Source organism: Sorex araneus, chromosome 9 (assembly GCF_027595985.1).
Source record: "Sorex araneus isolate mSorAra2 chromosome 9, mSorAra2.pri, whole genome shotgun sequence".
NCBI lineage: Eukaryota > Metazoa > Chordata > Mammalia > Eulipotyphla > Soricidae > Sorex > Sorex araneus.
In genome coordinates, this window is record NC_073310.1 from 13481947 (window position 1) to 13506541 (window position 24595).

Genomic DNA, 24595 nt, shown 5'->3' on the forward strand with positions numbered 1-24595 from the left:
AGAGAGAGAGAGAGAGAGAGAGAGAGAGAACGCCAGGGTTGTTCTTCTGGCTGCCTCAGCTGGGACGTTGCATTTAATGTCCAAAATTTGACCTTAACAGTTTCTGAACTCTCTTAACCCTGGAAGCTACTGACAACATTTCCTGAAATCCTAGCAAAGACCAGAGCCGAGGCCAATAAGGAGGAATTCAGGACTTTTTTTTTTTTTTTTTTTTTTTGGTGGATGGAGAGGGGGCTGACTTCTCCCAGCTCAGGTCTTCTTAAGGCTGCCCCTGACAAAAACCACCCCAGCCCTCGTGCCCCAGGCCCTGTGTGTGCCAAGGTGGAAAAATAAGCAGCAAACGCAAAGCCCTGGGCCCGAGGGGTGGGGGAGGGGGAAAAAAAGGGGGGTTGCAGACCGGGCTCTGTGAGTAGGAAGCTGGAAATTCCCCCAGGGCCCCAGAGTTTTGCTTCAAAGTGATTCCTCTTCCTCAAAGCACCTTCTGGTGGGTACCCACATTTAGGTGCTCTGCCAACGTCTCTTGAGACCATGGTAACAACCTTCCGGTACCAGGACGGATGGGCTCTGACCCTTCGGGTTCACGTCCAAGTTCCAGCCCATGGTTCCAAAGTGAGCCTCACGCAGGGAGCCTTCAGCAGTGATGCCCCAAGGGTGGGGATACCGCACCCCACCCCGGCACCTTCCCACCTGTCTTTAGGTTTCTCTGGGCTGAATTACCAGGGGCTGCAGGAGAAGGGGTGGGTGGGTGGGGGGAGCGGCTGGGTTTTACCCTGGGTGTCTCCAGCGGAGACAGGTGGGCCACCCACCCACCCACCGGAGCGGAGCGCCAGGCACTGTCCGGGGTTACAAAATGACCGAGTCCAGGAGCCAGAGACCCTCCTCCGGTGGGTGGGTGGGTGGTCCTGGGGGGGGTGGAGGTGGCATGTGCGCCTCGGACACAGCCTCTCCGGGGGTCCCGCGCCCGCGCGCGGGGGGCGGGCTGGGGTTTGCCCCGCGGCCCCGCCGGGGGGCCGGGCAGCGGGGAGGCGGCCGGGAGGGAGGAAGTCCCCGGCGGGCGGCCAGCCCTCGGGGCGGGGTGGACGCGGCGCGGGCGCGCGCTCGGGGCCGACCCCCCTGGGCGCGTGCGGGGCGCGGGCGGCGGCGCGTGCGCGGGCGGCGCGGGGGGCCGGGGCGCGGGGAGGCGGCGGGGACGCGCGCGCGCGCGGGCCGAGCGGCGGCGCCGGGGGCTGCCCCGGCCCCCTCCCCCCCACGTCGGGGCGCGGCGGCGGCGGCGGCGGCGGCGGCGGCGGCGGCGGTCAGCGCGTCCCGTGCCGGTGCCCAGCAGCCGCCGCCGCCGCCGCTCGGCAACATGGCGGACCTGGAGGCCGTGCTGGCCGATGTCAGCTACCTGATGGCGATGGAGAAGAGCAAGGCCACGCCGGCCGCCCGCGCCAGCAAGAAGATCGTCCTGCCCGAGCCCAGGTACCGGCCCCGCGCCCCGCGCTCCCGGGGTCGGCCGCGCCGTCGGGCACCCCGCTCGCACTCGCGCGCGCACACACGCACACACACACACACACACACGCACACACACACACGCGCGCGCCCCGGACCCCCGCCGGGAGCCCCCGCTGCGGCCGGCTCTCGGCCCCCCCTCCTACCCGGGACTGGAGCGCTCCCGGGCGCCCCAAACCCCGCCGCGGGGGCCCGGAGGGGATGCTGATGCGCGGGGACCCGGCCGGCCGGCCAGCTCCGTCCCTGCCCGGCTTCCTCGGGCGGACCCGGGTCCGTCTCCCCCACCCCGGACTCCGTGTTCCTCCGCCCCCGATCCCCCACCCCGGGGTCTCCTTTTCTTGCCCCCTCCCCCGTCCCACCTCATTCCCCCCAGCTCTGGGCCCGCTGTCCCCTTTCAGTCCCTGCCCCGTGGTCCCCGCGCCCCGCTCCAGCCCGGCCTTTCCCTCCCGAGTGAGTGAGTTTTGGCCGTTGCCCCTTGGCAACTCCATCCTCTCTCCCTTCCCAGCTCCCGGGCCCCGGGTCCCAGGGACTTCAAACTGCCTTTCAAAGTGCTCCTTTTCTCTGTGCCATCACCCCAGCCCGGCCAGCTTCCTGTCTGCCCCCCCCTCCCCGCCGCTGCCACTTTTCTTCCTTTCCTCGGCAGTGCCCCCCCAAACCCCCAAGACGGTATACCGCTGGATCTTGGTCCACCCACTCAGGTTTTCAGTTTGGGGCTATTCGCTTCTCTCCACTTGCTGCTCTGCTGGTAGCACTTTGTGAGGAATAGGTGGAAACTGGAGTCGCTCTCGCTCGCTCCGAAGCTGCCAGGAATGTAACGGGGACTCCAGAAGGGAGTGTTACAGGGTCGAGGATGGGCCTGGGCTGAATTAACCAGGGGGGCTTATCTCGGGCCATAGCAAGTTGCAATCTGTTGTTGTTGTTGTTTTTGTTGTTTGGGGGCTGCGCCTGGTGGTGCTCGGGGCTTAGTCCTGGCATAGGGCTCAGGGATCACTCCTGGTGGGAGGGCTGGAGGGAGCTTCCCGGGGTGCTGGGGATGGTACCCAGGTCAGCCCGTGCAATCAAGACAGGCACCTAAACCCGCCCCACCATCGCTCTGCTCCCATGGTTCCTTCTTGATGAACAGGTCAGGAGAGGATTCTGGCCCCTCTCGTTAGAAGCTTCCCAGGAAAGACGTTCGTTGGATTAGTAGTGACGCTCAAGTAGTGTATCAAAGCAGGTTGGGGTTAAGTTTGTGGCCCTTCTTTCATTCCTAAGTACCACCACCACGGGGGTTATAGAGGAAGGTTTGACGCTAGGATGCCGGCCAGCTCAGACGTGGCATCTTTGACATACAAAAAAAAAAAAAAAAAAAAGAAAGAAAGGTGTACTTGCCGACCTTCCGTTGTGTCAAATACCGGGAGCTATTGTGATTCTGTTCTCGGTGTGCACGTCCGTCTTCTATCCCCGCACCTGCACACAGGCAGGACGTTACCTTGATGGAAGGGAAAGAAAACCGTTGCTACTGAGTGATGACCGGATTGTTCCCGCAGGCCTGTTCACCAGCCCCACACTATGGAACCCTTCAGCCCCCCCCTTCCCCCGGGAGTTATTGGTCGTGTGCACCCGGGTTGTGTTAGGAGATCCTGTGTGCTAGGTTTGTTTTTGACTTGCTGGCCCCCTTTTAGCCCGGGCAACGTGTTGGTTCTGCAGGGGCTTGCTTTCAGGTTAGCAATGCCAAGTGGCGAAAACCAGGGACGAGGGCAGCCTTGGGAGTCTGGTGACATGAACTTGTCGTCTCTGAAGGTCATGGAAGAGCAAGAGCTTTTCAAAACTAGAATAGGAAGCGAGAGACATCTCCCCCCACCCCTCCCACGACAGCCCCCGTATCGAACTCGACTTTCATTTTTCAAAAGATGGTATTTCTATATCTCTAGTTATAAAATGCTTAATTCCTTTTCGTCCTGCCTTCCTCTTCTTCCTAATGAGAGCCCTCGGTAAAGTCCCCTTCCTTAATATCAAGAAATCTCAATTCACAGACAGTTGGCTTTGTGGGGAAGGGGCAATATATGATCTATAGATGCTTGTATTTAGATTATATATGCTATCATCTAAGTAGTGTATTTAGAATATGTTATTACTAAAATTAGGAACTTCTGTTCTTTTATTTTTTTTTCCCCCCTTGCTGTTTTGAACTTTATGTGACTTCTGCTTTTTCAGTAACCCTCTTCACATGCTATGTGCTTTGGGTATTCACTTCCTTGTAGGAATGCCTTTGTTTTTTTCGCTGGCGTTCTGTGGTGATGCCTTCTTTCAGGGCACAACTGGTGACTGCCAGGCCATTTCTCATGGCACTTTAGAATTGAGAAATATCAACAGGAGAGTCATTTTAGGAAATGACTCTTTAGTAATTGTTACTCTGTTGCTGTTTTTTAAATAGACTCTTGAGTGAGGCCACTGAAGGCTCCAGGGATTTTAATCTGTTTTGTATCTATCCCAAAGGCTGTGGCTTAAATTTTGTAATGGGACCGTTTACAGTGTAACGGACACACCAGGAGTCCTAACCCTGTTATCATGGAGATTATCAGTACTCCCCCCGCCCCCCCCAAAAAAAATAATCTCAAAATTTTTCTGAACCTACTTGCTTGATGTTAGGGACGAGGTGGCGGGCTGGTGGGTTTCTAGAGATTCGGTGAGTTAATTCCCTGTTCGTGAGCCTGGCAGACCGAGCATGTTTTCACTGTTAACGGTAAAGCCAAATGTTTTGTGATAAGAGTTCTATTTCGGCTTCTTTTCGGAGCAAGCCATGTGATCACCAGTCGTTTCTATCCTGCAGGAAGATGTTTAGATTTATCTGTTTCGGGTCTAAATAAGAAGCGTGCAACTTGCTTTTGACCTGGCACTCCTTACTCTTTATTTTCAGCTACTTAGTTGCAGTCTCTGTGCCTCCTTATTTTAGCAACTTTGCCTTTGCCATCTTTTTTTTTTTTTAACAGAAAAGCAACGGAACTGAATAATATCTAGTGAATTCACTGCAACGTCTGGGTATGCTGTCCCTTGCCTATTATGGGAGCATCTCAGAAAATGGAACATTCTGCCCGGGGGAGATTTTGCTTCTCTTGAGATAGCAAAAGGCAACCGTTTCGTTCTGTTGACACATTATTCAATTAATGAACCAATGAGCGTAAATCCTATAAAAGCCGGCTGTTTGTTCAAATTATATCACTGCTTCAGTTTGCCGAAACATTTGTTGAGCTAATGTAGCTGGTAATGGGATCTGCTGGGAATAATAGTAGCCTAAGAACCCTCCCCCCTTCAGGCCTCCCCCTTCAGCCCCCCTATCCCCCCACTGACTGCACCAGAGCCCTAAGGGCTAGTGGGGACAGTTCAGGAGGGGCGAGGACGTGTCCAGCCTGGATGATGCCCTGAGTTCGAACCCCAACACCAAATTCAAAAGAGAGAAGGGGGAGTGTAAAGGAAGAGAAAATGGAATTAACTAGAACTAAATGACAGTTGCCACAGCAGGGCATCCATCTGATTTATTTATTTATTTTTTTAAATTAAAAAAAATTTTTTTTCTTTTTGGGTCACACCCGGCAATGCACAGGGGTCACTCCTGGCTCTTCACTCAGGAATTACTCCTGGCGGTGCTCAGGGGACCATATGGGATGCTTGGAATCGAACCCGGGTCAGCCGCGTGCAAGGCAAACGCCCTACCCGCTGTGCTATCACTCCAGCCCCAACATCTATCTGATTTAAATTAAAAAGTTGACATTAAATAATAATAATAATAATAATAATAACAATAACAACAACAACAACAAAGGGGCAGGAGTGATAGTATAGTGGGTGGGGCACTTGCCTTGCATGCACGCAGCCGACCCAGGTTCAGTTCCCGGCATTCCGTATGATCCTTTGAGCCCACCAGGAGTGATTCCTGAGTGCAGAGCCAGGAGTTACCCCAGAGCACCACTAGTCATGGCCCCCAACCCCGCCCAAAGTAATAAATAAATGAAAAATAAAGGGCCAGGGAGGTAGCCCAAGAGTCCAGAGCACCGACTGGACATGCAGGAGTCCCAGGTTTGATCCTTGGCACCACAAGACCCCCTGAGCACTGAGTCAGGAGTAGCCTCTGAGCACCACTATTTCGCCCCTCTCCCCCAAACAGACAAATGTACAAAGAGCCCAGGCCACAGAAACCCAGGGGCTGTGCTGGCGAGTTGGTTGTTCTGTGTCACGTTGGCAAGGAGAGGCTTGCTGAGTCCCGGGATGTGGCTCGAGTGGCCGCCCGTGGGCCTGGCATGTCCAGGGCCACCCTGGCTTCCCTTCCCGAGCCCGGCCTGCTCCCTGGCCGCGGCTCTCTGCTGCATGTGGCCTCCGCTACGATGAAGAAGTAAGAAATGCTTTTGTCTAACGTGGCTGAACTCACAGGCTGCACGACCGGGTTTACTTCGGCATCTAGTAACATTCAGCTGACTTGTCATCACTTGTGGATCGAGGCTGAGGGCCACGAACGTGTCTTTGCCTTTCCTCCTCTCTGCCTACTGGGCACTGAGAACTTTGGATCATGATTTGCAACATGTGGCCTTCCAGAGTTTTCATGTAACGGGAGAGGAAGGTCGGAGAACAACACTTTCAAGATTCTTGGGAATGCTCCAGGAGCATTTCGGCGGTCGGGATGGGGCGTTTGCTCAGGGCATGGCCGTAGAGCCACATCTAGAAGCTTGGAGACGCAGGGACAGGCCCGGCCACAGTCCTGCCTACAGGCCCACCGTCCGTCACGCACGCGAGCACACAGGGGTCTCGCCAGGGAAGATGCCTGCGGTAAAGTGCAGTTACCCAAAGAACCTACGTCACACACCTACAAGTAGCATTTCGGGTGGCACTTCTTTGTTTTCTGTTCCAGAACCCACGTTTGCTAAGTTGTTTTCCAGTAACTCAGGCCCTCGGAAGAGCTATCTAACCAAGTCCACGTAGCAGGGGGGTTGTTCGCCTCTTCTTATTTGTAAAACTCCCGGATGTAATTGATTCAGCCAACTCGGTTTTCTCCTCTGGTGGAAATAGGGTTGATTTAGCAGCCTCCCTCCGATTTCCCTCCAATAAGTGAGTGGTTGGCCGGTGACTTAAAAATATCCCTTTCTGGGTCCAGGTGACAGGACAGCTGGTCGGGTATTTACCTTCCACGGGGCTGACCTGAATTAGATCACCAGCATCTCATTTCTGAGTGCAAAGCAGTGATTTCTGAGTGCAAAGCCAGGAGTAACCCCGGGGCATCTCCAGGGGTGGCCCCCGCACCCCGAAGCAGACGGAAATAGTTCTCTGTGTTTAGGGGGTGGGTAACCTCTGCCCGCGCGCGTCCGTACCTCCAGCCTCACTTTGGACAGAAAAACCGCCGTTGGAAGGACGAATACGTAATGCACAGGAAGAAAGGGAGCTCTGCAAAGCATTCGTTCGTGCTTCTTTTCCCCGTGATCCACTTTCAGAATGCAGTTTGTTTCGACCTTCCAGGTTCGATGCCCTTCTTGGTCACAGTTCACTTGCGCCAAGACCCAGAGATGCGCGTGGTCTCATGAGTGGTCCGTTCTTAGGAACGGACGTTCCGTGCAGCAGTCCCTCTCCGTCTGTCACTCTGCTCGCGTCAAGCACTGGCGTGGGCTTTGAAGTGAGGGCCCAGGAGAGTTCTTCCAGGTACTGGCAGAGCCTTGCTCTTCGCCGGTACTTGCCTTTGGCCCGGCGCGCATTCTTAGAAACAGCCCCTTCAGAGCGCCTCTCAGACACGGCTCTGCCCAACGTTCGTTCGTCTCCGCCGAAGGGGGAAGAGTTATTGTGTAAGGTGTGGGGCTGTGAAGGGAGGAAGCGGGTGATTTGCTCTGACCTGAGACCAGCCCGGTGAGGGGGACAAAGGCCGAACCCCCACCCACTATCTAATAATAATGTAATAACTCCCAGGGGTCAACAGGTCACTCCCATGCCAGGCAGTGGGCCTGGAGAGGGCAGCCAAAGGCACCAGCAGGCCCCCCCCCCGGGCCGTCGGATCTGCCCCAGGCTGCAGAACGAACAGGTGTGTAGCAGCAGTTCAGGAACTCAGCACAGGGGAGAGCGGGGAGCCATCTGGCCCCTTCAAACTCAGTCCTCCCCGAGCAGGGCAGCTCCCTGCCCCCACCTGCCCAGCCTCCTTCTTGCTGAATGCAGGAGCCGGCGAACCCCAACATGTGAGGCCTGGGAAAAGGAGTCACACACACTTTGTGACCCCCAAAACGCTACTTTGCAGGCTCTCTCTCTCTCTTCCTCTCCTCTCTCTCTTTTTCTCTCTCTCTCATCTCTCCCTCCCTCCATCAGCGAGTGACTCCTGCAGCATCTAACCATCAGGACCATCCTCCGAGGCGGAAAGAGAGCAGCTATTCCTCGGGGGCCCTGCGAGAATGGTAATTATGACTAAGTGGATCTGCAGAGTACGCCCATTTCCCAGGAGAAAGCGGGGGTTAACTGTCTGTTCTGGTTAACACCAGCAGCGTAAGCGTGCGGCTCACTGTTCAGGAGTGTTTGCAGGGGCTGGGCAGCTCTCACCCCCTGCTCACCCCTGGCCTCCAAACAACACTTAAAAAATACTTCCAGTTTGGTTTGAGGGGGGCACACCTGGCCGTACTCTGCGCAGGATTAGGGGAACCGTCTGGAGGGTGCCCGGGCTTGAATTCCTGGTTGGATTCCAGCTCCCGGTTCCTGTTGGCCACGGCGCTGGGTCGACCAGCTGCCCGGTCAGACCTGGGCGCCCGCTACTTCCACTGTCTTATCGCCTCATGCAGCATTTCTATCTGTGTTGTTATTCAGAAAAACAAACACGGCAGCTTCGCCGTCTCCTCGGGGTGTGAAACTCCCCTTTCTGGGAGCAGAGGGAAAGAGGCAAGCAACGCTCTAGGATTTATGGGCAGTAGGAATCACTCTGTCATCCAGTCTCCCTTGGTTCACAAAAGTATGTCTTTGAAGGCTGCTGTGGGTGAGCTGTGCCTGGGGGGAGGGGCACAGCTCACCCACAGGGTGCTTTTGCTGTCCTTATCGTCCCCACAGACTGTGGCACTGGGGGAAATGGAAATGATGGACTTGGCCAAGTCATTTGTGTGCTAAGTAATTTGTATGCTAATGAGGCCCAGCACATTAGCATATCCCCGCCCCCTTTTCCTCTCTGTTTTGTCATTGGCTGGGAGTTAGAGCTTCAGGGTCTAAAAAACATTTTTCAGGTCATGGAGAGGAATTGGCTCCCTATGACCTGAAAAAATATATATATAGATATTTTTCTAACTTAGGGAGATATCCTTTTGGGGCTGCTGTGCTTCAGCTTCTGCGTGGAGCGTGAGCATCTTGCAAATCTTTCTCCATGGAACATTATAGAAAAAGCCCATTTGAGAGAATATAGTGAAAATAGCCTTTGCTGTTTCCGTGTTTTCTGATTGGTGGTTTCTGATAGTTGGCCCTGGGCTCTTGTTTGCTCTTATTTCCTTTTCCTGGGTCTTGGGAACAGGAAAGGGGACAGTGTAGAGCAGCTGTCAGGGCTAGTTTCAAATTCTCCTGGGCACTTCCAGCCCCCACCTTCTATGTTGTCATGAAAAAGAAGGTTCTAGATTAAGAACAAGGAAATAAGGAACCTAGTCAACGGGCAATTTGCTAGGAGCTATCAGTAAGGCACTAAAGTCCCATGTTTGGCATTTCTGATCACAGAATGTCCCACTAAGACCTCTCTCTCTTTCTCTTTCCTTTTGGGTCACACCTGGCAATGTCCGGGGGTTACTCCTGGCTCTGTACTCGGGAATCACTCCTGGCTATGCTCAGGGGTTCATATGGAATGCTGGGGATTGAACCCTGGCTGGCCATGTGCAAGGCAAGTGCCCGGCCTGCTGCCCTATCGCTCCAGGCCCCCAAATCTCTGTCTTGTGAGCATTTCCTGTTCATATATTTATGAAGGGGAGAGGACGTTAAACAAGATAACAGATCCAGATAACTGGGAAGATCGGAAGGAGCACTGCGAGATATGATGTGGGACTGGGCCAATGGCTCACGGGGCCGCAGCACATGCCTTTCATGCTGGAGATTTGAGTTTGATCCCTGGCACTGTGCAATCCCGTCCAAGCGCTGCCAAGGGTGGCTTCAAAACGAACAAACTGTCACTTGGACTTGCACTACAGGGATTGCTATGCCGGCAGAGATGGGAAAATCCTAAAAACCTGCCTCACAGGGCTAGGGAGACCGGACAGGGGTTAGGCACTTGCCTTGCACGGGACCACCCCTGGTTCCATCATTTATACCACGATTGATTCCCCCAAGCTCTGCCAGGAGTGACTGCAGAGCTCAGAACCAGGTGTAAGCCGTGAGCACTGATGGGTGTGGCTCCCCCAAACCCAGAAACCCAAACCGAACAGAGCAGAAAACTTGTCACTCGGCAGAGCGAAGGCCACGATGGTGTGGGGCAGAAACTCCCTGAATCCCGTGTCTTGAGGAGGTCCACTTCCGGTGCAGGACTTCTGCCAAGTTGGACTTTTGACACTGAGATCCAGCAGTGGGCTGATTTCCTAGATTTCTCCTCGTTTTCTTCCCTCTACCTGTTCACTGGGCACTGTTGAGGCTAGAGCCTGCCACTGGTGACTCCCTGGGTTCTTTCCCTCCCATCCCCTCTCCCTGCCTGCCTTCTGTCCGTCATCCATTCGCCCGTCCACCCCGCTCGGGGCTGTGGTGCCGTCAGTCTCTGCATTCTCAGGAGGGCTGACTCATCCCTTAGAACTCTTTGCTTCTGTAGAACGAACCAGAAATGATCATTTAAAAGCATCCGGCTTTAGCGTACGGTACCTGAGGTGAGGTTCGTCCTCGTTACATTCAGACAGGGACCCTTTGTGTCCTGGCGAGATGGAATGATCGTAGCTGGTGTCCAGGGAAGACCCGGTAGACCCTTGGACCCCATCAGGTTCTCGTGAGGTGACTTGCCCCGTCTGACACCCTGCTGGGGGCGTCTCCGAGGGACAGCTGTGTGCCTGTGCCTGGAAACTCGCTGAGAATCCTCGCGTGCCCACTCTCGCTCTCCTTCTGCAGTAACAATGCAAAGCAAGTTGGGTCCCTTTCAAGTGTGAGCCGTTTCTTGAGCTATTTGAAGGCAGTGTCCTAGTTGAGCCTGCAGTGGCTTTTTTTTTTTTGGCTTTTTTGGGTCACACCCAGAAATGCACAGGGGTTACTCCTGGCTCTGCACTCAGGAATTACCCCTGGCGGTGCTCAGGGGACCCTATGGGATGCTGGGAGTCGAACCCGGGTCGGCTGCGTGCAAGGCAAATGCCCTACCCGATGTGCTATCGCTCCAGCCCCTGCAGTGGCTTTTCTAAGACCTAGTCCCAGGTTCTAGGTCCTTCCTCACAGTCACATTTTCCCCCCCCCCCGCTATTTTTTTTGGGGGGCCCATACCCTGTGGTGCTCTGCTCATTCCTGGCTCTGCCTTCAGGGATCACTCCTGGCAGCACACGGACAACCATAGGGCTGCCCAGGGATCGAACCTGGGTTGATCATGTGAAGGCAAACTCTGCCCCATCATGTTTGTACACATGTGAACAGTGCCTGGCGATGAATATTAAAATCTATAATGAGTAAAAGAGATGCTTATAACATTACCAAACTTAATTTATTGGTGGAAAAACTGGCAATACATTCTATATCCAGTGTAGGATTCTGTTTCAAGTGCGTGATAGGTTCCCTTGAAGACAGAAAGTTTTTTTTTTTTTAGTTATAATTTTTTTTTTAGTTGAATCACCTTGAGATACGCAGTTACAAAGCTGTTCACGATCAGGTTTCAGTCACAATTTTCCAACACTCATTCCTCCACCAGTGCACATTTCCCACCACTGATGTCCCCAGTGGGCTGGAGCGATAGCACAGCGGGTAGGATGTTTGTCTTGTACGAGGCCGATCCGGGTTCGATTCCTCCGCCCCTCTCGGAGAGCCCGGCAGGCTACTGAGAGTATCTTGCCCTCATGGCAGAGCCTGGCAAGCTACCCATGGCGTATTCAATATGCCAAAAACAATAATAAGTCTCATATGGAGATGTTACTGGTGCCCGCTCAAGCAACTTGATGAACAACGGGATGATAGTGACAGTGACAATGTCCCCAGTAGCCCTCCTGCCATCTCTCCTCTACCCCCCAACCCCCTAGCCTGCCTCTGTGGCAGGCACTTTTCTGATCCTTCTCTCTCTCTCTTCTCTCTCTCTCTCTCTCTCTCTCTCTCTTTCTCTCTCTCTCTCTCTGTCTCTCTCTGTCCCTGTCTCTCTCTGTGTCTCTCTCTATCTCTGTCTCTGTTTCTCTCTGCCTTTGGGCTTTATGGTTTGCAATACAGAAACACAGAGGTCATCATGTTTGGTTCTTTACCCACTTTCAGCACGTATCTCCCATCCAGAGCGATCCCTTGCAAGACGGGAGAAAGTTTTTGATGGCTTGCTTGATTTAAAATTTATGAAAACTATTTATTAGGCAAGGCATGTGTTTCCATTAGTTAGTATTTGGAAGCTCTGCCTGGTTCCTTAATGTATGGTGGCAAAGTGACAGAAACTGCCTTTGACTGAGTGCTAAGTAAGCACTAGGAATTGGAACATTTTAGGTAATTATAGGCTAAAATATTTTAGGAAGAAAGCGAGCTTAAATTATGCTGAAAAATTAATTAAATTATGTTAAAAAGTAAAGTCACTTGAGGATTTCCCAGGGGCAGGTTTCATGTACGAAGAGCTTAGAAATCCAGGGGCTGGAGAGACAGTAAATGGGGTGAAGGCTTGCGTGGGCCAAATTCAGTTCATTCCCCGGCATTGCCTGTGGCCCCCCGAGCACTGCCAGGAGTGACCCCTGGAGACAGGTCCAGAAATAGCCCTTGAGTATCACCAGGTGTGGCCCGAAAACCAAACCAAACAAACACCAGCTGTATTTTCAGGTTGTTCCTTCAGTTTTTTTTCTTCTGTATTTGTGTGCTTTTGACGATGCCGTGCGGCTTTGTGATGAGCTCTTCCTACCGTGGCGTTGCTCGCTCCTGGACACCCTCATGCTCTCTCAGGACGTGGGACTGCTCATATTGAGCCCCCAATACGCCATTGGGCTACACTAGCACGCGACAGGGACGAATGGAGAAGCTACTGGCGCCCGCTTGAGCAAATCAATGAACAACAGGATGACAGTGATGACAGTGGTACGGTGATTTGTATGCTTTTGATAAAGGTTCCAGTTAAAAAAAAGCAAAAACTAGAAGTTACGTGGAAGACATTCACAACACTGTTCAGTCCTGCAGACTTTCATTTTGTACCGTGACTGTCTAAGGCTTATCTTTTTTCTTTTCTTTTCTTTTCTTTTTTTGCTTTTTGGGTCACACCCGGCAATGCACAGGGGTTACTCCTGGCTCTGCACTCAGGAATTACCCCTGGGCGGTGCTCAGGGGACCCTATGGGATGCTGGGATTTGAACCCGGGTTGGCCGCGTGCAAGGCAAACACCCTACCCGCTGTGCTATCTCTCCAGCCCCAAAGGCTGATCTTTTCTTACTGAATCTTCTTTTATATTTTATTATTATTATTATTATTATTATTATTATTATTATTATTTTGCTTTTTGGGTCACACCCGGCGACACACAGGGGTCACTCCTGGCTCATGCACTCAAGAATTACTCCTGGCAGTCCTCGGGGGACCATATGGGATGCTGGGATTCGAACCCGGGTCGGCTGCATGCAAGGCAAAATGCCCTACCTGCTGTGCTATTGCTCCAGCCCCTGTATCTTCTTTTAGGAATAGAAGGTCTTTGCTCATTGATGGTGGTGGTGGTGGTGGTTGGGGTGGGGTCGGGTGGGGGCCTCTGTTCCATTTGGAAATGGAACTGCTCCTAACAGGAAGTTTCTGGAACTGAAATACACAGCTCTCGTGGGTCCGACTGTTTTTCAGTGACACGGTTTCTCTCCCTCTGAGATCGTGAGCCCTTACCCGGAGGGGAATTGTTTAGTGGATCTTGTCCATTCCAGGGGAACCTCAAGTCTGTCTGTCTGTGTTGAACATGCTCCCTTCGGGGCTGTGTCTGTGGCAGTGGAGGGAAACTGAGGCTTCATTAGCAACGCGAGGATGGTGTCTCTTGTCCAGGACGGCAGTTTCCAGGCGACGGATGAGAACCCACTGGGGTTGCTGAGGAGCGCGTGGAGAAGCAGGCCGAGCTGCTCTGCTCCGGCTTTCGTAGGGGTTAATCATTTGGCTGATGGCTATTTTTTTTTCCCAAGTGGAAAAGGGCTGACGCGCTTTTAGGTTCCTGTCCTTTGAAATGACCTGCTTGCCGAGAGATTGGGGTTTCGAATTTAAAACCATTTTTTAAAAGGTTATTCCACAAGCAACCTTAAAAAAAAATCTGGCCGTGTCATCCTGGAAAAATTTAATGAGGTGAACTGGTTGGGACTTCTGTGAAGGCTCTTGGAGCATTATGTGAGGCTTTGTGGGTCAAGGCTGCCTAGGTGACGGACCCAGGTGGCAGGCCAAGAGAGAAAGAGGGGAACAGGGAGAATTCCAGTGGTTCTCATCTGTGAGGGCTTGTTGGTATTTTTATTTATTTATTTATTTATTTATTTTTGACCATCCGGTGGTGCCAAGGGCTTACTCCTGCCGCTGAGTGCCTGGCGGTGCTCGGGGGATTATACGAGGTGCAGGGGATTGAACCAGGGTCGGTCTTGTGCAAAGCAACCTACCTGCTATGCCATCTGCCCAACCCCTCCATCTCTCTAGGAAACCTTCAGAACTGAGTATTGAAATGACCACCACGCGGCTCAGTTTGTTGAAACTGACATTCATATACGCACGTGGAGAGATGCTAGTTTGTTCAGCCCGGCGACATCCGCTAGTTTATTTTGTATTGAGAGGCTGGACTTGAATTTCAAGGAAGAAACCCCACTTGTAGTCGGAGATAGTGTATCGTTTCCTGCCTTCCCTCTTCAGCTGTCGAAGTGGGCTTGTTATCTCTTATGGAACATCTCTCTCTCTCATTTTTAAACTGACCCCTGTCAGCCTCAGGCCTGACCAACCCACTTCCTTCTCAAAGTCCTTCCTAGGCGTCTCAAGGGGAAGTTAAAAGACCCTGTTTTTAATTTTTTGGTTTTGTTTGGGGACCACACTTGATGGTGCTCAGGAATCACTCCTGGCAGGGCTCAGGAACCTTATAGGGTCTTGAGGTTCAAATTCAGGTTGGTCAGGTGCTAGGCCAGTGCCTTATTCACTTACCCTCACTCCAGCCCCTAGAGACACTTTAATTTTATTTATTGATTTATTTATTTTTGCTTTTTGGGTCGCACCCAGCAATGCTCAGGGGTTACTCCTGGCTCTGTGCTTGGGTCGGCTGCGTGCAAGGCAAATGCCCTCCCTGCTGTACTATCGCTCCGACCCTAGAGACACTTTTTTTTGTGAGGGGTCACACCCAGCAATACACAGGGGTTACTCCTGGCTCTGCACTCAGGAATTACTCCTGGGGGTGCTTAGGGGACCATATGGGATGCTGGGAATCAAACCCGGGTCGGCCGCATGCAAGGCAAACGCCCTACCCGCTGTGCTATCACTCCAGCCCCGCCTAGAGACACTTTTAAGAAGTAGCTCAACACGCTTTTGTGTGGCTGCTTTGCTGCTGATCGACCAAGATCCGGAGGCCAGCTAGACTACTTTTGGTCCCAGCAAGTGCTTGCAGCCATGTTTCTAGACTGTGAACTAAGCCATTGCCCCATGCTGCCCCAGGAAGGGAAATGATGCAATTTCCAACATAAATCTCCCTGGACTTAATTACTAAAATACTAAAATACAGAAATCCTAAACAGGATTTCATATCTTGTTTCATACCTTCATATCTCTTCATTCTCAGCAATGGAAAACTAATGATCAAATGCTTCCTTCTCAGTAGGGCTGTTTTTTTTTTGGGGGGGGAACTCCAACAACAATAGTGAGTTTTGTGTTGAAATATGGAATATAATCAAGGTAAAGAGAAAATGAAGTGAAATTTATCAGTTATGCAGGCCGGGGTGGGGGGTTGGGTGGGGGGGGAGGTATACTGGGGTTTCTGGTGGTGGAATATGGGCACTGGTGAAGGGACGGGTGTTTGAGCATTGTATAACAGACATAAGCCTGAGAACTTTGTAACTTTCCACATGGTGATTCAATAAAATAAAATAAAATAAAAAATAAATATATTTTAAAAAATAAAAGAAGTGGCTCAAGCAAGAGACTCTCTTTACCCCAGTTGCAACTGTGCACGCACACTGGGTAAGTCAGAAAAACCTCACGCAGGTCACATTTGTGACTAGGTGCTGACTCCCCAGGAGCCTCAATGTCCACCTCCGGGTGGCCAGTTGTATCCCGTTCGCTGCCCCCCTGCACAGAGCCAGAGCTGGTGCCGCAGAGCCGGGAGCGGCCCCCAGTCTGAAGGCTTCACTTGGACAAGGCTAGCCCTCCTCCTCGGATCCCTGTCCCCGGCTGATGGCATCGTGTGCGTGTGGGACACTTGAACTGACGGGCCATGGGTGGTGTCTGACAGCTGGCCTTCCCACGCCGCCGCGTTTGCCACCCTCGCGGTGGGCACGGCCTCCCTAGCTTGGAGAATAGAGTCACCCGTGATCAGAGCCAGCTGGCCCGGGAGCTGTGGCATGTCTCTGCCCTTTGTGTTATGTGTTGATTGAAACACGTTTTATTTCTCGCAACCCCGCCACCCCCGTTGTTTTCAGCTTCAAACCATTGCTCACGGTCCCCGATTTAGAAAGAGGAGGTTCAGGTTCAAAGAGAAGTTAATTGTTCACAGTTGAGCCTCCGTCCAAATTCTGCGCGTTTTAATAGACACCTTTGGAGTGGCGTTTGCCCTGTGAATCCCCTGAAAGAAGAAGGGCTTTGGGTCAGGGAGCGTTTCCCGTTTTCCCTTATTCTGACCGCTTGCCAGTGGATTGTCTTCCTTTGGGAGAGTTATCCACGACAGGGATCGGACCCGGTGCTTTGGCGGCGCCCATATGATTTCACCAGAGACTCTGATTTAATAACAGATTTAAGGAAAATTCACTTTGGCCCATGAAGGATTTTGTACATTAAGCTCCATCCTCTTGTCAGCGGTGCTTTCTACACTGTCCCTGAAAATGAAGGAGGCAGCTCGTGGCATCTCCCCTTCCCACGGGGCGGCAGTGCCCTGCTAGCGGGTTGGAGTCTTCTCTGTCAGGAACTCATCCCCGGGCCCTTGGTGACCAGCCCACTGACCCCTGAGCAGTGTCCAGCCTTTCCTTTTCAGCGACAGTGAGTCTCAGCCTTCTGACTGCACCATCGCTCACAAGGCCGTGGTACCCCCCACATGCCCCGAATCACATGCACTGCTCCAGTGAGCCTCCTGACCCCGGGGTCTCAGGGTATGTGGGAGCCTTGGGGGGGGGGGAGGTGTCCAGAGGAGTGAGATGCTTCCCATGTGTCTGGGTGAGGCTGAATTGTAGGTGAGGATGAGGCATCCTCCAAAGGACTGTCGGACTTGATCCTCAAGTCTTCATGGTTTTTTTTGTTTTGTTTTGTTTAGAGGAACTTGCTTTTTTTTTTTTTTTGGTTTGTTTGTATTTTTAATTTATTTTTTTAAATTAATTTCTTTTTTAAAACAAATCACCAATGAGATACAGTTACAGACTTACAAACTTCCGTGATTACGTTTCAGCCGTACAATGATTGGGTACCCATCCCAGTGCCCATTCTCCACCACCAATGTTCCTAGTATCCCTCCCGCCCCCCCCTTCCCACCCCCTGCCTCTGTGGCAGGCACATTCCCTCTTACTCTGTCTCTCCCTTTGGGTCTTATGGTTTGTCATACAGGTACTAAGCAGCCATCGTGTTTGGTCCATAGTCTACTTGCAGCACGCATCTCCCATCCCGAGAGAGTGGTGGGACTTGCTTTTCATTAATTATTTTTATTGGATCACTGTGAATGACATAGTTACAAAGCTATTCATAGGTGAGTTTTAGGTGTACAATGTTCCAACACCCGTCCCTTCACCAGTACCCATTTCCTCCTCCGATGTTTTCCTATGTCAATCCCTGCCCTCTTTCCCCCTGCCACCCCAGTCTGCCTCTCTATTTGTTTTTATTTGTGTTTTGTTTTGGGGCCACACCCAACGATGCTCAGGGCTTACTCCTAGCTCTGCACTCAGGAATTACTCCTGGCAGTGCTCCGGGGACCATATGAGATACTGGGATCGAACCCCAGTTTGCCCATGCAAGGCAAATTCCCTCCCCACTGTACTATGGCTCTGGCCCCTCAGCCTGCCGCTGTGGAAAGCACTTTTTCCTTTTTCTCGTTCCTATTAGGCATGGGGGGGGGGTTACAGTATTGTTATTGATAATGCAGTCTTCGTCTTCTTGTCTTGTTATGATTTCATATAAGCAGTTATTTCATACCAACTTCGCAGATGGAACTGGGTCATAGGGACTAAGATTTTAATGGGAAAGGAAGAGGCACATGAATAAAAGACAAGAGCTAAGTAAAAATCTTGGAAGGCTGGGCCGGAACAATAGCACCGTGCGGAGGGCACGGATCCTGACTGCAGAGCCAGGAGGAACCCTGGTTCCACCGGGTGAGTGCTCAAAACAAAATAGACAAAAAATCCTGGAAGGTCAAATTTGAATGGCCAAGTAATTTCATTATTTATTTATTTATTTATTTATTTGCTTTTTGGGTCACACCCGGCGATGCACAGGGGTTACCCCTGGCTCTGCACTCAGGAATTACCCTTGGCGCTGCTCAGGGGACCATATGGGATGCTGGGAATCGAACCCAGGTCGGCCGCGTGCAAGGCAAAAAGCCCTACCAGCTCTGCTATCGCTCCAGCCCCTGGCCAAGTAATTTTATTTAATTTTGTTTGGCTGTATGTTGGGGAGGGAGTTTGTCCCACACTTTGTGGTGCTTAGGGGCTGCATCTGGGTCAGTGCTCGGGAGTCCCTTCTGGGAGGGTTCAAGGAACCGGGCAGTGCTGGAAACGGAATCTGGGCTTCCTGCATACCAAGTACACACTCAACTCATGGCTATCTCTCTGGCCTGAGAAAATAACTTTAAACCCATACGCTTTTTTTCCCCTTTCCAAATATATGCATTTATTAGTCCCTTCCATGGCGGAGCCTGAGAAGCAGCTGTTGACCCATTACCAGGCCCCAGGCCTGCCTAAGGGTGTGCCTGGGCTGGGTGAGCTGGAACCTTTGTTATTTAGGGCATCGGAAAGCAAAGGAACCGTCTAAGAACGGGGGTGTCTGGTACCACGTCTGACGGTGTTAGAGGCCAAACTGGGGTTCCTGCCGGGCCAGCAGGGGGTCAGTCTCAGCATCATCAACATCAAACTGCTTGGCCTCGGTGACCTTACAGGGGGGTTAGCATCTACCTTTCACGCACCCGACCCAGGTCCAGACTCAGGTAACATCACTGGGTGTTACCCTGGAGACTCCTGCCACCACCAGGGTGGACCTGAGTGCCCCTGGCACTGTAGGGCATGTGCAACCCCGCATCCTCGGGCCCTGGCACTGCTGTGCTGGCCTAGTTGAACAAGAATCACCAGGAGTGACCCCCAGCATCCCTGAGCATCACTTGGAAAGCCCCTCCCTTAGAACCCAAGCCACGCCCCCCCAATAAATGCAAATGATCTCAGTGCTTTGAATATAGTCGAACCTTTGCAGTGGGTAGAATAAGGATACCCGGAGGTGTTCACATCCTACTCCCCAGAAGCTGGGGATATGTTGTGTCACATGGCAAGAAGGTAAAGAAGGACGTGTTAGGTTGCAGGGGGAGTTAAGGTAACCATGACGTGCTTAGGCGAAGATAACGAAGATAGTCCTAGTGGGATGGGCCGTGTAATGGCAGAGAGCAGGAGAGTGAGCTTCAGAGTGACACAGCGTCAGAAGCAGTGGACCCGCCATCGAGGGCTTGGAAGATAGACAGGGACCTGGGCCAATGCGATGCTCCTGACAATGGAGTTTTCCTTGTTCTCCACTCAGAGATGCCCTGCTGACACTTTGATCTTAACCCAGGGAGACCCCGTCAGACCCTTAGCCTACAGAAAAGTGGCAGGCTGACATGTTGGTTAACCCTTAATGACACGTTGAATAATGGCTTAAGGGAGTTCACTGCCCTTCACTCTTTGGCATGTTTGAAAAAACATTTTAGTAGAGCATTTTTTTTGTTGCTTTTTGGGTCACACCCAGTGATGCACAGAGGTTAATCCTGGCTCTGCACTCAGGAATTACCCCTGGTGGTGCTCAGGGGACCATATGGGATGCTGGGAATTGAACCTGGGTTGGCCATGTGCAAGGCAAACGCCCTCCCCGTTTTGCTATCGCTCCAGCCCCTGAAAAGAAATTTTAATGATTTTTTTTAAACAGTGGACTTGCTGGCAAGATTTGAGAATTGCCACTATATATAATGACACCCACTGTCATCCCAATGTCATGTGTGTACCCTAACATCCTTGTGCACAGATGCAAAACATCCTGCATCTCAAGTAGACTGGAGGGAGGAGGATGAGCAGTTTGGAACTGTGTCAGACGACTCAAAAAGAGCCTTCGTGACACCGAGTGCAATATGTGGGGAGGATTTTAGTTGGTATGTTTATGGCCAGAGTTCTGATTAAGCCAAGATTAATCCAATCTGTGGACAGATTTACAATCCCTTGATCTGAGGACTTCTTAGAGTAGGAGTGTTTGGTGTGGAGAAGGATCATCAAGAGAGATAGTAGGGCAAGACCCTCATTCATTCATGCATTTCCGCCAAGTCATAGCTCCGATGTTTAACTTTAGCAGAAGGAAACATAATTCATGCTATCGAAGATGATCCCTCTTTGAAGCGGAATCAACTGAAATATAAGTCTTTCTTAACTGAAATTCTTTTAGCAACTTTCTATTTTAAATCCCTCAAATATTAATGTCAAAACACTTCACAATAGTTGCTTTAAAATTAGTGTTTTCTAATGTGTTGCTCTCAAGCAGATCTCTCTAACTAATTACCAACAAGAACAGGATGAAGGAAAAACAACACTTACATCAAGCGAAGCAAAAGAAAAGCTGGATGTCTGGCAAACTACTCTTTATTCCTGGAGAAGAAGACATCGTATTGGGAAGATGTCAGTATTTAAAAAAAAAAACAATTGATCTATTTATGTTCACAAGGCATTTCCAACCCAAATCCAAACGAGAATTCTTTATATTTTATATATTTTTTATTTTGTTTTTTTCTTTTTGGGTCACATCCAGAAATTCTCAGGGGTGACTCCTGGCTCTGCACTCAGGAATTACTCCTGATGATGCTCGCAGTACCGTATGGGATGCTGGGGATTGAACCTGGGTCGGCCATGTGCAAGGCAAACTCGCTGTATATCTGATTCTCCTCAAATGAGAGTTCTAAGAACATGACAGGTGAATCCTTATTCTTCTAAAAGAGAAATTAGGCTAAAACAAGTTTTTTTTCTTTTTTTTTTCTTTTTGGGTCTCACCCGGCGATGCACAGGGGTTACTCCTGGCTTTGCACTCAGGAGTTACTCCTGGCAGTGCTCAGGGGACCATATGGGATGCTGGGGATCGAACCTGGGTCGGCCTCGTGCAAGGCAAACGCCCTCCCCACTGTGCTATCGCTCCAGCCCCTAAAACAAGTTTTGAGAAAAATTTGGGAAAGTCCATTCATGGGAACTGTGACATAACATAACGTGAAAATAGCATCATTCCACCAAATGATAAGCATTGCTAGAGCAAGTTCCATCAGTGTGAGGTCCGCTGAGGTCTCGAGGCATCAGCAATGCAGCCTGCAGGTCATGTGATCTGAATCTCCCTATCCAGAAACAGCGGGATTGTTTTAAGTATCATATGGTCCCTTGTTAGGTGCATATATGTTTAGGAGTATGAGGTGTCTTCCTGATGTTGGTCCCTTGATCTAAGATAGACTCGTCTCTGTCTCTTACAACTTCTTTAAGCCCGAAGTCTCTTGTCTGATACAGGATGGCCGTCCTGGCCTCTCTGTTTGAGCTTTTCGCTTGTGGAAAGAAGTACCGTCTTCCAAGCATTGAAACCGTTGACTTTGAGTCTGTGTTTGCTCTTACTACTCAAATGGGTTTCTTGTAGGGGGCAGAAGGTTGAATTCCATTTTCCCATGCATCCTGCCACTCTGCGTCTTTGGGTTGGTGCATTTGGGCTGTGTTCAGATGAAGGAGTTGAACACAGTCTAGGAATGCCAGTGGCATTTTGAGCTGCAAGGGCCCTCGTAATATGTGATCTCTGGTAATTGAAGTTATAATCCCAAGGGCCCTCATGCTATGTGATCCCTGGCAATCGAAGTTACAATCCTTCCACATGACATGGAATAGAAATTTCAGAGTGTTTAATGAGATAATCATAAAAGTCCTTAAAATGGGAAAATATTAGAGTATATTTTTATTACCGTGGAGCAGCAGTTTCCAAACCTATTTGACCTTTCACTCCTCCTTCCCCTCTACACTTTTCAGGGAAAAAAATTACTCAGCACTCCTCCTCTTCTGTTGCACCCTAGGCTACTACTACTGCCACCCTAGAACATTCCAGCATGCTCAAAGTGAGGGGGTGCCGTGGTGTCCACTTTGGGAAATGCTGCTCGGGATTATCAAGGGCACTCCCACGCCAGCCCCAACTCAGAAAACCATAGAGAAGAAGCATGAATGGATGTTTGACTCAGATGACACGTGTTTGTGTGACGGGAGTGTTGTCTCACAGATTAAAAGGTGCCTCGTGGAGTTCCATTGGTGTCTTCTGTGGCCGAGCCTCCATTTGGAAATCCCTGTCCTAGGCAGGGTTAGGGTCCTGAGGTTCTGGACTGGTCACTGCGTCTTGTGGGGAGGGTGGGAGGTCTGGACTCTGGGGACCAAGGAAGTGTGGCAAGTCGTACCCAGTTAGCGTTTCAGCCTGCCCTGCAGCTGAGGGTCATCTGCCAGTCCTTGGTAAGGAAGCGTTTGATTTGAGAAAACAAGTCAGGGGCGTGTGGATCCCGATTCAGGGGTGGGGGTAGTGGGGGGCCCCGTGCAGTTCTCATCTGACGTATTTAGGAAAGTGAGCACTGAGTTAGAAGGCCATGGAGGTCACGGGTACTCTGTGAACAGCATTTCTCGTGGCCGTTGTCCTTTGCCAGGGTGACAAGGTGCAGGTTGGCACAATGTAGAGGATCCTTTGGGGGTGGACCTCCGGCTCCCTCGCTTTATCTTGGCCCAGAGTGACTCCTCCCTCGGCTTCCCCAGTCCAGCCTGCGGACGTGCACTCGGCCGTCCCTCTGCTGGCCCCTGTGGGAATAGGGCTTGTCCTTCTGGAGGGGGCTTCTCTCCACGTCCCTGACACCCAGGCCAGAGTCAGCGTGAGCCTGGCAGGTGGGAACGATGCAGTCAGTACTCTGGGTGAGGACAGATGCAAATACATGGGTTGGTGGAGGTTGAAAAAAAAAACATCCGTTTACAAGATTTTTTTTTTTTCTTTTTGGGTCACACCCGGCGATGCTCAGGGGTCACTCCTGGCTCATGCACTCAGGAATCACCCCTGGCGGTGCTCAGGGGACCATATGGGATGCTGGGATTTGAACCCGGGTCGGCCGCGTGCAAGGAAAACGCTCTCCCTACTGTGCTATCACTCCAGCCCCCTCCGTTTACAAGATTTTTGTGGATTGTGGGGAGGCTCTGCCACAAGGAGCAGTGGGAACGGAAGTGAGAGGACTCAAAACTGCAGGGCCCGGGCTAGGGGCATGGTGGTGCCGGGGACAGCTGGGGACAGGGAAGATGCCCTGAGTCCTCCCACAGAGCCCCCTTACCTCTGTCTCTCTAGTGGTCTTCTTCAGGGCGCATTCTACAGAGACCCCAGCTAGCTGCCAAGTGAAGCTTCTCACCTGGTGTGTATGCGGATTCCAGGTATTCTGATGGACAGGAGAATGGGTTGATGACAACCGTGATAACCGCTCTGAAGCATTGGGTTCAACCATGAAGTTTTTGCTTAGCCTTGATTAGGTGAACTGATGATCCCATTAATCTGTGGAATATCCTCAGACGCAATCTATCTTTAGGGTGACCTACTATATGCTGCTTTTTTGTTTCGTTTCGTTTTTGCTTTTTGGGTCACACCTGGCGATCGATGCTCAGGGGTTACTCCTGGCTCTGTGCTCAGGAGTCACTCCTGGTGGTGCATGGGGGGAACCTATGGGATACTGGGGATTGAACCCTGGTCAGCAGTGTGCAAGGTACACGCCCTCCCCATTCTGGCCCCATGGTGCTTTTTTTGCGGGGAGAAGGTAGTGTACTCAAAGCATCGTCAATGGCAAAGGATAAAGGCATTAAAAATATGGACCGGGGACTGGAGCGATAGCACAGCGGGTGGGGCATTTGCCTTGCACGCGGCCGACCCGGGTTCTAATCCCAGCATCCCATATGGTCCCCTGAGCACTGCCAGGAGTAATTCCTGAGTGAAGAGCCAGGAGTAACCCCTGTGCATCGCCGGGTGTGACCCAGAAACCAAATAAAATAAAATAAAATAAAATAAAATAAAATAAAATAAAATAAAATAAAAAAATACGGACCGTGAAACTATTGGGGAAAATCACGAAGAGATTCACATGGAGCTTAATTAGGCTATGATCTCCTGCCTGTGGGCGGGCTCTCACTGACTTGGCACATGAGAAGCCCCACTTCCGTGCCAGCGAAGGGACAAGCTGGGGAGTGCTGAGAGCTGACCTAAGCCATGCAAGAGGCTCTCACAGCCCCTTCACATCCCCTCTGGCAGCTGCCGGGCGGCTTTAAAGCGAGTGGTCGAGTTTTTATTGTGACTTTAAGCTAATAATGTAACTCTATTTTGGGTGTTTAATGAATAGTTAGTGGAAAATATTTAGCAGCTCCATATGAAAGAGAGCAATTTCCTTTTGGGGGAATTGAATCTTGGTATGACTGCTTAGTCATCTTTAAAAAATCTGCCTTTTGGGGTTCTTGATGGCCAGGCATGGGAGCAGCTGCCATGGTGTGGCGCTTCTTTCTGATAAAGCACCCCCCTCCACCTCATGTCGGAGCTGCACTGCCTCGTGCCAATTCCATTTTTTAAGCAACATATTACAGAGTGATTG

The 24595-nt window shown here is 51.4% G+C and overlaps 1 protein-coding gene across 2 annotated transcripts in view; it reads left to right on the plus strand.

Moving 5' to 3' along the window:
- Positions 1-1264: 1264 nt before the first annotated feature.
- GRK3 (G protein-coupled receptor kinase 3) overlaps positions 1265-24595 on the plus strand; it is a 170740-nt gene continuing 147409 nt past the window's right edge. For both annotated transcript variants that reach the window (XM_055146585.1, XM_055146586.1), the window contains exon 1: positions 1265-1461. In XM_055146585.1, the coding sequence (XP_055002560.1) occupies positions 1349-1461 (113 nt within the window). In that variant the 5' untranslated portion in view covers positions 1265-1348. The remainder of the gene's footprint in view (positions 1462-24595) is intronic.